We start from the raw sequence: 13,699 nt of genomic DNA on the forward strand, positions 1-13,699 counted from the left end.
CTACCATGAATGCCAAAAAAAAGAAAAGGTAGCACTTCACTTTCCAAGCATTTTCTTTTCATTTAAGAGGGTGGAAGCCAGGTCAGAGCAAAACAGCTGGACTTGATTGTCCTGCCAGTGAGTCGGCAGCAGAACAAGGAATAGAGCCCAAACCCCAGTAGGATACTATGCCTCATCTATCACTAGATCCCACTCCCTCTTAGAGCCAGGAAGAGAACCCAGGAGTCCTGGTTCTCAGCCTCTGCTTTAACCACTGGATCCGATTCTCTCCAACCTATTAAAGGCCTCTGCAGTTGAGGAGGCAGAAGGGACATGGAGCTAGGGAAGAGCTCTGACCAACAGCCCAGTGTTCATGAGGCTTTTCTAACACAGCAGAAGGCCCTTCCCCCAGACCCACAGAGTCACAGGATCATAGAAAAGCAGGGCTAGAAGCAGGGTCATCTAGTCCAGCCCCTGCTCAAGGCAGGATCATCCCTATCCAAGCCATTCCATAGCCTGAGAACTACAAACACTTCCCTCCCCCTCCATAGCCCCCATATTTCCTAGGGGGTCCCAAAGGGCACATACCCAAGGTGCTTGGCTCTCTCATGGTGGATGAGAAACCTAGGAACCCAGTAGGAACGTAAGCGTCTCAGAGCATCATATTGGCTCCTGCTGATTGCAGCTGAAGTCTGCCCTGCACTGTGCTGAGCCTCACAGATCTGCTCCTGCCAGGAAGGAGTGAGGAGAAAGGAGTGGGCCAGCCATCCCACCAATGGACCCCACAAACCACACTGCACTCTGCGGGGAGGGGGTCAGAGCCTCTTGCAGACCCCAGTTCTAGAGGGGTCAAGTGCTTCCTTCCAACCTCTCCCTAGGCTTGATTACATCCCTGTCCCTTCCCACACTGTGGCTGTCAGCTCTGGGCTTCTGTGACACTGAGGGTCAGAAGCCAGTGTCTGACTAACCAGGGATCCCAAGCTGGATCCAAGAGCAGGAGGCAGATTCACCCATCTTCCCCCACATACACACCCCATAACCTTTTGTGAGGCTTGTGGCTAATGCTATTTAGCAGCTAGACACTGGAAATCAGGATGTTAGGGGTTAGGGACTGATGACTGCACATCCTCACTTGGCCTGAGCAAAAGAATTAACTTAATGAACACAAACTTCCCTCTTGCACTTGCCTGCCTGCCTGCATAGCAAACATAGAGACATGCTCTACACCTGCGGCGGGACTCGGGCAGTGGGCGGCTGATTGGCATCATGACAGAGCAGGGTTCCAGGAGCAAGGAGCTTAAGGCACCAGCAGTGTCTCCTAAGTAACACTCAACCACTGCCCAGCCTGTGCTAGACAGGCTACGTAGGCAACCTCTGCCCAGAGGACACCTCAGGCTGGGCTAGCAAGGGCATGAGGCTCTGCTTCAGGAGTGAGGGGCATCGACAGGAGCGTGGGGTACATTACACAGGGGAGTTTACACATTCTGATCCATTTTAAAAGGTCACACAAGGTGACCCTGTGTGAGTCCAACCTTAACCCCACCTCCAACTTTCTGTCCTTGATCTCCTCCTCTCCCTCGCACGCTAACTCCAGGCCATCTCAGCCACAGACACAAATTCAGCTACTGTCTCCATGGTGACAACTCAAAGGTCTACCTGTCTTCTTCAGACCTGTCTCCTTCGATCCAGCCTGTCTCTCTGACATCTCCTTGTGGATGTGTGACTGGCAGCTCAAACTCACCAAGGCTAGAGCAGAGCATTCTGTCTTCCCCAACCTGAATCCTTCTCTTCCATTCTTGAGCCCCGTGGATGATAGTACTATCCCAGCTTGAATTCAGGACTGCAGCTAGGCATCCCTTTGCTTGGACCTCTCCCTAGGTCCTCATATTCAAGCTATGTCTAAATCTAACCAGTACTTTCTGCATCACATCTTTTAAGATCTGCCCTTTCCTATCCCTTCACATAGCTCAAACTTTCATCCAGGCTCTCATCTCACATCCTGAATTCTACAACCTCCTCTTCTCTGCCTTTGGCAAATGCAATTTTGTCCTACTCATATGCACGGAGTATGTAGCTACAGAAACTAGATTCCTAGTCCATTGTTTTGACCACATTTTTCTTCTCTGCCTCATCAGACTTAAACCATTCATTTTCACTTTCATGGCCCTTCATGGCCCATACCTACCAACTGTATCAGTGGTGTCCAAACTTTTAGCCCCACAGGCTAGAAGAGAGATTGGTCTTTGGACTGGATCCTGCATGGGGTTGATACATGGGGCCAGTCTGCAGGTGTGCTCCAGCACACCAGCCTGACCCCACATGCCAGATCTAGCTACATGCTAACCCAGCCTCCCGTGCCTGGATCTGACCATAGAGTGACCATGCATGCCAAGTCAATCACACTGTAGTATGATCTAGTATGTTGGGCCACATTATCCAGGCCACAGGGCTCCCCACAGGTCTGGAAACTTGGCAGCAGGAGACCAGCAATTAACAATACCACAACTCCCCTGCCACCAAATTTCTGGAGCCACTGATTTATGTCGTATCTCCGTCACTACTGGGCTGTTGATTCCCAAATCTGATGGGCAGTGAAGGCTAGCATGGTGGGTCAAAGTCGAGGCTAGATTTTCACACAAGCACCTTTGTGTTTTCTCCCAGGAAGCTCATCCCGCTTGGGAGGAGCTCTCCATAGACCTTGACAAAATGGCCAAACCCTGCATAAAACTCCGTTTTGCCATGATGCCTTAGGAATGGCTAGACATCTGGTGAGCTAAGACTGCTGCCTACCACACTGGCTGATGTGGTCTCATTGCCTCTCTGTGTTGCCCCGTCTGTCCGTACCAGGAGCAGCCAAACTTCTTGCCCCTGCTAGCTGCAAATCTTGACATGGCCAAGAGCCACAGGACACAAATAATCCAAGATGTGCATGCTCTATAGTCAGCAACTTGCACACAGTGCCCCACTACTTCTCTTTCTTCAGGAGCTACATTCAAACTGCCTAGGAGCTACATGTTGTTCAATGGCTGCAATCTAGCCACCCCTGCTCTATACCTATCTGTTGTCTCTTGCCTAGTACCGGGACTAAAACTGTAAGTTCTCAGGGACAGGGACAGACTCTCTATTTTGTTTGTATAGCACCTAGTGCTAGCAGGGTCTTGGTGCATGGCTAGGCTTCCTAGGCCTAGCCATGCACTAATACAAATAACTGGTAGGATTAATCAAGCAGGACACATGCTGCCTCAAGGCCTGAGCCAGCCCCTACTAATAGCTAAGCAGAGACCTGGGAGGCCTCAGAACCAGGCAGCATCAGGCCCCCAGCATCACTGAAAGCCAAAAATAGGAGCACTTTAATTAGCCTGAGCATTTCCTGGCAGGGGAGGCAATACTAGACACAGACATACACGCAGAGTGCTCCCCAGGGCTCTGCTTTCTCACCTCTGCCCACAGCTGCGATGTTCAGCTCAGACCTGCCAGAGCACAGACACACGTCTGCTAAAGCTGCAAAGGGTGTGTGGGGGTGAGGGCTCCTCCCTAGCAGCCTTCCTTACCTGGGAAGCAGGAGGCAGGTCCAGTTTGTACTTGTCTTGAATACTCCTGCAAAGACAAGAAGGGGGCTTCTACTCCAGGAAAGGAGCATCCAAGGCCCATAGGGTGCTTTCAGGAAAGCCAGACCCACAGGGTCTAGAGGAGAAGGCCGACCCAGAACATCTGTGATGGTGATCTGAGGTGGTGTCCTGTCCTGTGTGGGTCTCCCACGGGGCATGTGCTGGGAAAGCTACAAAGCAACAGACCTCCAGTGCTGCCTTCCAAGCAGAACAGACCCCATCTGGGCTGCTCTTCTCTCACTCCTCAGCCCTTCCCCACCACCTCTCCCCCCAGTGGATCCTGAAATGTGCTAGATCAGGTTCCTGTGTGGGACAGGCTACTCTGTGTGATTACTCTGACAGGCGCTAGGGAAATGGGCACTGCTATGAATGTCAGGCTGGGGGGTTCCCCTAGGGCCCTCCTCTGTGCACATGCATGCTCATTTACCACAGGAATTAGGGGTTCCTCACCCATGAGTCAGAGAGGGAACTCTCTAGTCTATGCTTATCTTCATGGCTGCTGAGTGGTCCCGTCCTCACCACCAGCAGTGTACCTGACATGACAGGAGGTGGAGCAGACAAAGGTTTGGGGGCAATAAAAAGAGACAACCAGCTCGAGTGGGTTTGGTCATAGGTGCCAACTCAGTGGGTGCTCTGGGGCTCAAGAACCCACTGAAAAAAATAGGAGGTGCTTAGCACCCACAAGCCATACTGGGTGAACCAGGTTGAAGTAATGCACTCCTCTTCTGGGCATGCAGGGGGCTTGGCACAGGAATGCAAAAAAAACAAAAAACACCCACCACCAAAACCCAAAGTCAGCACCCATCACAGGTTTAGTAATGAAGCCGTGACCCCTCTTGTGTCCACAAGAGAACAGGCACCATCATGGATCCATGCCTCCCAACACCCTTCTGTTTGTCTAGGGTTTGAGTGTGTCATTCCCCTGGTCACCCATCCCTACCGAAAGAGGTCAGTGTAGAGAAGCTGGGCATCGCTGGCTTCCAAGCACTGGGCGCGCTCCTTGGCATGCTCACAGTCAATCCAGAAGTGGAGGAGGTGGATCCCCAGGGTGCCCTGCAGAAACTCCTGGAAGTTGTCCATGCCAGCTCTCTACAGCACAAGGAGGGTGAGGGCCCACTGGAGCATGCAGAGCCACAAAGAGCAAGCTTTGCAGGTGAGGAGGAAGCAAAGCTCCTGGGCAGCAGTCCAGCCCCATAGCAAAGAGCTAGGAGAGCCCACCTTTCCCTTCAGTGGGGTCTAATGCCTCCCTGAATTGCCCCACCAGTCTATTAATGAGAACCACCCATGGCACATTCCCAGGCCTGACAATCTTGTCCTAAGTGCAGCAGTGGAGGGTGGGGGGGGCCCCACTCAGTAGCCTCCCACTGGACTGGCACCAAGCTACTGGTAGACAGCTCCTCAGAGCCACTGCTGCAAACTTATTCAGGCTCCACTCTCCTGGAGAAGCCAAGGACTAGATGGATGGACTGCCAGCTGCTCGCCCACCACTGGAATAAAGCAGGGTTCCCCCTGGTTTCTGTGACAGGGCTCCCTGTAAAGGGCTGGGAGGTCGCCACACGGTAATCAGCAATCTGCAGCAATCTGCTACCTCAGCTGTCCCCTCTGAGCCACAGTGACCCTGACCCTTTCGGGCTGCCCCTAAGGAGCACTCATCTTCTAGGCACAGAGTAGGGGTAGCATTGCTCCAGGACCAGAACAGACTGATGAAAGGCAAAAGTCAAGCGGTACCCCAGAGCCCCATATAAGTCCACAGTTCAGCACAGGTTGCCCACTGTAGGCTGAACAGGCTGTTGGCCTCCACCTGACAGACAGGCCAGCCCAGAGCAGGAGGGGGCACCACATGGTAGCTGGCAGAGACAACGCCATCTCCATCCACATGGCCCATGGGCAGGAGCTGGCATTCTTACCGTCCCCAAGATGTCCTCCTTCAGACGCTGCAGAGCAGAGCCGCTGAAACTCCCAAGGAACCCAGGCTCCTCTCCTCCCTCAGAATCACTTGCCTCATCCAGATCAAATTGCAACACCTTCCTGGCAGCTGAGAATGACTCCCCAGCCCACCTGTAGTAAAAAAGGGTCCAGGAACATCTCTGGCACATGGCACAGGCAACTCCCTGGAATGCAGGGGAAATGGGACTATCCAACCCTCCTTGCACCCCTCCCTGCACCCCCCTGACACTCCCCAGTGTTGGACTACTACATTGCCATTAGTTGTAGTTATCCTATATTTCCTCTCCCCTGCACCCTGGTGAGTCCCCATGTCCTGTCAGATGAGTCCTCTCCCATGTTAGCTGGATAGTCAGCACTGGAATGAACAAGAGGGAATGGGAGTCCACAGAGCAGTGGAGCCTATAGAGCAGAGGTGACTCCAAGTGTGGGAGGCTTTAGTTGTAGAATGTACCCCAGAAAAGGCAAGGGCACAGCTGGGCACACAGGCCACAGGACATCAGGGGCTTCTGCTTGCTATGCCATCGCAATCGTGATCATACAGCTGCCAGCAACAGCTGCTTTTTATTACCCCACCATCCACGTCAGTGCCACTGGTGGTACCCCCATAGTTAGTTACACCACTGTCCACCACCATTCCTGGCAACAGGGGCATCCACCAGCCCCTGCACACTCCAATGCAGCCACTTATCCCAAGCACATCTCAGCACAAACACCCCACAGACAGCACCCTGTGCATCCCAGTTAAGGCACTCCTTACCATACTACTCCCCTCAGCATGCCCAGTACATGCCCCTCCCAATACACACACATATCCACAGATTTATCCTAAGAGCTCGAGGTCTCAAACCTGGCCTCAGGGAAAATTGAACCCTGTGGGCCCCATCTCAGTGCTATTCCTGTGTGCCTCTTACTGGGAACCAGTGTGAGAGGAGTCCCCAGCAACCCCAGCAAACAACATGCATATGTATTGACCCCATGCTCCAGGCAAAACTTGAGAGCAGGCTCCAGAGGAACAGCCCCCAAGGAGGATAAAGCAGGTCAACCAGTCAGCACCATGCTCCCAACAGGGTACCTAGGACTGGGCCCAGAGCAGGTGAGAAACCTGACCTTCAGCCCTTCCCCCTCCAGGCACACCTGGCACCTGGATGTTGTTGGACCAGATGCTGAGAGTGAGACAGAGGCCAGGAGAAATTCCCTCCCCCTTGCTACTGAATGTCTTCCTCAGGGTGTGGGTGGCACCAGCCCGGCATTCATAGGCAGAAGGCGCCCCAAGGTGAGAACACTGCTAAGAAGGCAGCACATCTAGTGGTTAAAGCACAACCCAGAAGTCAGGCCTCTAATCCAGGTTCTGACAAAAGACATGCTGTTTGGCCTTGGTGGTGGGGATGGATAGGGGAGGGAAGGCTTGATGGTGCCAAGTGATGTGTGCCTCCAGGTGGAAAGGTGCTAGCTATGTCACCCTCCACAGAGCCCTGCTAAAGGTGGATGGAGCCATCAGTGACTATGAGGCTGGGCACACCAGCCCTTGATTCAGTCCCCTGCTCCAGCTGCTGCCCCTGGCTTTACCTGGGCACTCACTCGAGGCCTTCTCCTCCCCAGCACAGGAAGGTGCATTAACCCTTGATATTCTCACCTGTCCAGGTGGGACTTGGTGTGCTCTGCTCCAAGTGAGGAGCCAGATGCAGGTGTGCTCAGGCCGACGGGCAGTCCCTCTGGCTCACTGGTCCAATCATCCATGGCTCCTTCTGCAATCATGATACAAGGGCAGATTATAAATGAGTCCATCTGTCCAGACCCTGAGACTACTACCCTGCACTCCCCTTCCTCCAAGCAGCCACATGGGGTTGCACCAAAGTGCTCAGGTTGTCAGCTCCAGTCAAAGGCCCTCCCTATGGGCTTTGGGGGGTCTCACCTCCTGCTGTTGAATCTGTCAGGAAACCCAGAGCAATAAAATCTCTTCTAAGTCCTGAGGAGCAGAGCTGTTAATACCTCTGGAAATAAACTCTCTCTACAGCATTTTGCTTCAGACCAAGCTGTTTAGAAAGAGACCACTTTACCCGCTGCAGAAATGCAGCAGCTCCCAGGAATAAGCACAGCAGCTCTTTACCAGTGGGAGAGAACAGTGACCTAGGACAGGAAGCCATGAAGTAGACTGCTCCCAAGTGCAACTACAATGGGCATTTAAGGACTTCAGTTACTTGTACACTTTACTAAGAGGTTAGATTATGAATTTGTATGGGATGGTTTAGATAGGGCTGACCCTGCCTCAGGCAGGGGGTTGGACTAAATGACCTCTGGAGATCCCTTCCAGCCTGACTTCTCTATGAGTCTATTGAACACAGCCAGTTAGCACACCGACTCCTCACACAACTGTTCTGGGATCTTTGACAATGAGAAGCTACTGGGACCTGTTTTATAACTCCTCTAAAAGAAGGCACCTTGCTCAACTCAGCAGTCCTTGGCATCACAGTGGGGTCAGTTCTGCGTCAGAGAACAGTGCACCTCTCCTGAATCACTCACACAGGCTGCAGCACCCACAATTTCCTGGCATGTCTCCCATCCAGGTAATAACCTGGAGCCCAGGGAAGGAGGAGACAATACTGCACTGAAGGCAGACTTAGGCTCAGGCAGGCAATTGTAGATGCATCTATGAGCTAGGCAGCTTCCTACCTGTGAATGAGCAAAGCAGGTGGCTCAGGACACACAGACCCAATGGACAGAACAGGAGCCCCTCACACTGGGGGAAGAAGGTGGGGAAGGAAAGCTAAAAAGATAGAATGTACCTGGCAAAGGACAGTCCCCTCCTGTCCCTCTCCAAGCCACAGCAGTCTCGCCATTGGTTGCTTCCATGCTGGAGTCAGACAGGAGGCTGCTGACCTGTAGCCTGCTCAGCTTCTCTGCACAGGGAAGTTGCCCCAACCCAAAGGCAGCTGAGAACTGCAGGGAAATCTCCTGGGGATGCCAGTCAACATTGTTAGTGAGGCAGCCTGCAAGGGAGCAGAGAAACATAGCAGACAGCTGTCAAGGGAGGGTCCCAAGGCCACATGGCTGGTAAAGGGTGAGTCTAGGCAGCTGTGAAGCACCATGGAGCAGTCAGACCCTGAGATGCCTGGGGTCCTTTCCCATGAAGAGCCTAAATGCCTTGGTGAAGAGGATGGGATCTCCCCACAATGTGGAGGGCTCATTTTCCTTGATTCTCTCAGCTCTTACCCTAATACTTGCATGGTGTAGGAAGATTGCCTGCTTCATACAAAACATGTCCCCACAACCCATTTTGAGGGGACACCATCTTAGAGAGAGAAGGAAGAATAGAGAAGCTGAAAGAAACGTTGTCAGTTGAGCTGAGCAATCCACGAGGCAGCAAAAACAGCAGAAGAGGAGGCACTTGCACCATAAGTGTGTAGGAGTTAGAGCGGAGGCCAGCGTTAGGAGAACAGAGGAAGTGGGGAGAGACAGGCAGGCAAGAAAGCAAGCTCTGTGAGATCACCTTCTGCAGATCCCAAGAGCAAGGGGTATGGACAGTATTATACTGGGGACAGAAATAGAGAGCCAGGGTGGGAGATGCGATACGCTTGTCCCTGGTTTTGAGTTAGGCCTGCTCTATGCTAGACTTCAAAATATCTCAAAGCAGTGTTTAAACACAGCCCCTCGGGGCAGAGAGGTGTTTTTTCACCCTGAACTCCGAGTCTGATGTGCCTTAGCTCCTGGCCCAGCTTTGTGGGGAGAAGCAAACTGGTGTCAGCATTTCAGGTCAGCATCAGACACCAGGCTGGGTGACTTACAGGCCTCCCTTCATTCCCTTCCAAGTCCAGGGGAGGATGGGTCCAGTGAAGTAACCTCTCTCCTTAGCCTGGGGGCAGGAAGACACAGGCATGCTCCAGGGCTGGATCTTGAGGGGACTCACCTAGACGGGCTGGGGTGCTGCGGGTCAGCCTAAGAGGCCTCAGAAGCCCATGGCTGGGGACCCCCATGGTCAGCCCAGCTGTTGAGGGGTGGCTGGGAATGCTCGAGACGGCAGCACTGTCAGACTGACGGCTGTATCCACGAACTTCGTGCTGGCTCACCGGGTAGCCCTCATCCAACGGACACATCAGCAGCTTTGCCAGCTTGTACTCCAGATAAAAAGTGGTCCTGACAGCAGACAGTCAGTCAGTGAAACTGCCAATTATGGCCACAGCAGGGGGCAAGCAACTGCTCCAAGATGCATGCTAACAGGATGCACAATCACAGAACTATCCATGGTAACAGAACCAGGGCAAAGCCAGAGGCTCTGCTGGCATGGCAAGGCCAGGGTTGGGACAGCAGAAGGGGCTGCAGGGCAGGAGAGAGAGGCACTGGCAGAGCCAGTGTGGGGTGTGGGGAGCCCAGGGCTGAGGCAGCATGGTGCTGCAGGGCAGGAGGGATGCACTCCCTCAGCAGGACCCCAGCATCAGCTCAGTCAAAACTGTGTCATGTGAACATTTCTCACCAGACTCTGTCCTAAGCTTGCACCTGCCTACTCCAGCCTCTCTGGCTCTGCTGTACACACACTGGCCTCCATGGAGGGGTACTGTAGCTCTCTTTTCATCCACTTCTCTCCCCCCTGCTCTCCCCCTAGCATTACAAACTCTGCCCCAGAGAGGCTGTGAAACCTCCTAGCCCCACTGCTCTGGCCAGACCAGCCAACATCACTCCAACGGGCTGCAACCAGAACAGTCACCTGGCACTGCCCTTCAGCAGCAGGGAAGGCACTAAGCTCTTCCCTGGTTAAGACACTGAAAGAGAATCTTCATTGCCTCAGCATCGTAGGGCCCATGACACACAGAGGAGCAGTCTAATAGTATAGGACAGTCCTATAGTATAGAGGATACAGTGTACACACACTCCAGAACTCACCCTAGGAATGGGACTAAGCGCTCCCTCCGAAGCCAGCCCAAAGTCCTCTCCCTCTCGGCATCACTTGCTCCATACCGAGGAGAGCTCAGCTGTCTAGGACACCCCTGGAGGAAGCCGTCCAGCTCTTCCAGCTGCCCCCTGAGCCGGTCATAGTGCAGCCTCAGAGGAAAAGCCTAGGTCAAAGACACAAACTCTCATCAGCCTGGAAAGCCCCACAGCGCTGGGGACTGGCACATTTCAGGAACCAACTGTTCACTTACAATGCTGCTACAATGGATGAATCAAACTGATCTTCCAGCCCTGTGCCTCCCACACCCACTTCTGCCAGTGTCCCTCACTCCTGCACTGCAGTGTCTGAAAGCTGATGACAGGGGAGAGGACTTTCCATGGTTGGATTCTACTCTGCACACTGCTCACTGGCACAGCAGATGCAAGCAGTTGGCCAGCTGAGCTCTCCACTGCAGCATTTTGCTTTCTGCCTAGTTTCTATTACATGCCTTCCTCGTGAGCCCGGTTTCCCTTTGTATGTCATGTCCAGGGGAGAGAGCATTTGACATGCGCAGTCAGCCACACCGAGTCTTGGTTCAATCTGGGGAGACTTACAAAATCATCCAGGCCCTGAGGCACCATGTATCTGGGTCCATGAAGGCAGTTTTCCTTAAGTGCTCCCAGGGATAACTGTTCTTCTGGTGTGGTTTAATACCTGCCAAGATGTTGGGGCTTAAAGCCCACTTTATGGAAATGGGAGGCTCCTTCCTAGCTTGCTCCTGCAGCCATATGGCTAAGGGTAGGCAAAACTTGGGGGCATCCAAACCCCAAGCCTCTGGGCTTGGGCCAGCACATAGGATGCCTGCCAGACGACTTTGGAAATATCTGAAGTCCCTGGTGGGGGTAGAGGATGTTTACGGGTTGTAGGGCCACTGATGGTTCTGGACTGACTCACGGATTTGGACCTGATTTGGCTTGGAACACAAAAACATTCTTTAAAAAAAAATCTGGGCCCTGAGGCAAATTTTCTTGACCCTAAGCCATCCTGCTTTCATGATGGCAGATCCTAAAGGAAGAAAGAGATGAACTCCATTCCCCTCACAAGCGTACACCATCTCAAGGCTGCTTTAATTTACAGAGCCTGCCCTGGTACCTTCTAACCTATTGCACCTGCCCATTCAGCGGAGGGCATGCCCTTCAGCCAGGTCCTTGACAGTCCCAGTGCTGGGCCATTCCCCTGCCCCATGCCGCTGCTTACTGGGGGAACTCCCAAGGAGCTGGGTTGGTCTGCTTTGCAGCCCCTTGCCACCAGCAGAGTGTGTGTAAAGAGGCTGCAGTGGAGCTGTATCATGGGTTTCCAAGTCCAGCTCCAATCAGGCTCTGTGTAACATTGGGATTTCAACCCCATTCTCAGTGGGGATGTGCCCGGCCCACCTCACAAACCTACCCTCAAGCCTGGCATCAGCTGAGAACTACTCATGCCAGGTAGGAGGGAGGCAGTGACTCACCCCAGGCAGAAGCCCTGTCTTTTACTCACAGAACCTGCCTGGATGCACCACACTCATGCACCTACCTCTCCCTTCAGGCCCTGCCCCCTAACTGATCCAGTTCCACCCTGAGAATTAGATCTGCTTGTGCACTCCTCAAACCAGGGGCTGGACCCTGCTCTTACCTTTGGAAATGAAGGATAAATCACCCCACTGTCCTGCCTACAGGTTCATTGGGTGAATGCTGGAAGAATCAGGCCATTAATGGGAGCAGAGCCACAGTATAGTGATGGGCTGGGGGGGGCACATACTCACAGGCTGAGCCAAGAAGGCATTGAAATACTCCAAGAAAAGATCATCATAGGTCAGCAGATCCTCCAGCACCTCCAGACCTGAAATGAAAGACGGAGGGCAGCAGGGGTCCCAGGGCAGCTGTCAGGGTTTGCAGGCCTGCCCAACCCAGCATCATCTGCCCTGCTCCTGCCTCCTGCTTTGGGAGCCCCCAGGGAGGCTGGTAGAACACAAAGGCCAGAAACAGCTGGCAGAGACTTGGTCAGTGTCCAGAGCACAAGGAGGATAAGAGGAGCCAATCCAGACCTCCACTTCCTCTCATTCCAAAATGGGACCTGGGGGCAGATCCCAGGCCTGGATTCCTGCATCTACTGGAATGGGCTCTAGGGCATCTGTGGCTGGGATGTCCACTGCACTCAGTGGCCTACAGAGTTGATGCTGGAGTATTTGGGAGGTAGCTTGGTTACTGGTCTCAGGCTGGAGCTCCCTGCAATGTTGGATGCATTACCCATCTCCTCTTGTTCTGTCCCACACAGACTTCTAGCAGGGCTTCGGTAAAGGACCCCCTGGGGTTTGCTGACATTGCCAAATAACCTATCCACAAAGCAGTCCCCATGCATATCCCATAATTCATTCATTCTTGCTTTCTCCCATGTGCACATACACTCCCAACAGAGAGCACCTCCAGGAATATTGACCGGGGGAGCAGTTAAATGCATTGCTTTGCTCTTTAAAAAAGAAAGATTTTCTGTTGGTCACTAACATCAGTGAAGTAGAGGAGGGTGCCAAAGTCCTTTCCACTTATCCCCACAGAAAGGATGCAAATGGTAGGCTGCAGTGTGACCCAGGCTCTCCCCCCTCCATCTGACTTGTGCTATCTGCCCCACTCTAATCTAGTCCTTATACCCTATACTCCAGGTGCCTCCTTCAGTTTTCAGTTCCTTTAGTATTACAAATCAGTCTCTACCAGACAAGCTGATGTGTCTAGATAACCCTGACCTAGTTCCTCTCCTGACTCAGGGCAAGAGGACAGGCAATGAGGGGATGAGGTACTGGAGATAAGACTGGGGCTGCTCAGGGGAAAGTGGCAATGGCTGTGCTTGCCTGGGCCAAGCTCTCTCTCTGCCTCTGCTCTTTGCAATGACACACCAAGTCCCTCTGTAACTCTGGGAGGGGGCAGAGCTGCCCTCACTTGCCCCACCAGAGGGAGATGCCAGGAAGCAGGTAGGAAGCAGGTTACAGACTGTAACACAGATGCCCGTGGACTGACTGTACAGTCCTCACTGAATTTATTTGTGCTCCTGCCATTGCTGGGAAGACCCCCCTTGCCTAAACTTCTGTAGTCATGGTTCTCACCCAGGGAGCTACAGCACCCTGGGGCACTGTGAGACCCTTTTAAGAATACCACAGGGTGCCATTCAATATTAGCCCTGTTACTATAGAAACAGCACAATTTAGTGTAAGGCACTGTAACAGGTACCCAAAGAGGTGGTAGAATCTCCATCCTAGGAGGTTTTTAAGACC

General features: G+C 53.0%; 1 protein-coding gene across 1 annotated transcript; it reads right to left on the bottom strand.

Annotated features, from left to right (window-relative positions):
* Nucleotides 1-3,443: 3,443 nt before the first annotated feature.
* Nucleotides 3,444-12,899, bottom strand: LOC109319082. The gene is made up of 9 exons (XM_019548595.1): nucleotides 12,200-12,899; nucleotides 10,410-10,582; nucleotides 9,439-9,665; nucleotides 8,318-8,521; nucleotides 7,168-7,279; nucleotides 5,360-5,645; nucleotides 4,528-4,676; nucleotides 3,531-3,576; nucleotides 3,444-3,449 (listed from the first exon to the last, which is right to left on the bottom strand). Exons 3-9 carry the CDS (start codon nucleotides 9,623-9,625, stop codon nucleotides 3,444-3,446), a joined length of 990 nt encoding a protein of 329 aa, XP_019404140.1. The 5' UTR covers nucleotides 9,626-9,665; nucleotides 10,410-10,582; nucleotides 12,200-12,899.
* Nucleotides 12,900-13,699: the final 800 nt, after the last annotated feature.

The sequence above is a fragment of the Crocodylus porosus genome, unplaced genomic scaffold (genome assembly GCF_001723895.1).
Source record: "Crocodylus porosus isolate Cpor-Errol unplaced genomic scaffold, CroPor_comp1, whole genome shotgun sequence".
Classification (NCBI taxonomy): domain Eukaryota; kingdom Metazoa; phylum Chordata; order Crocodylia; family Crocodylidae; genus Crocodylus; species Crocodylus porosus.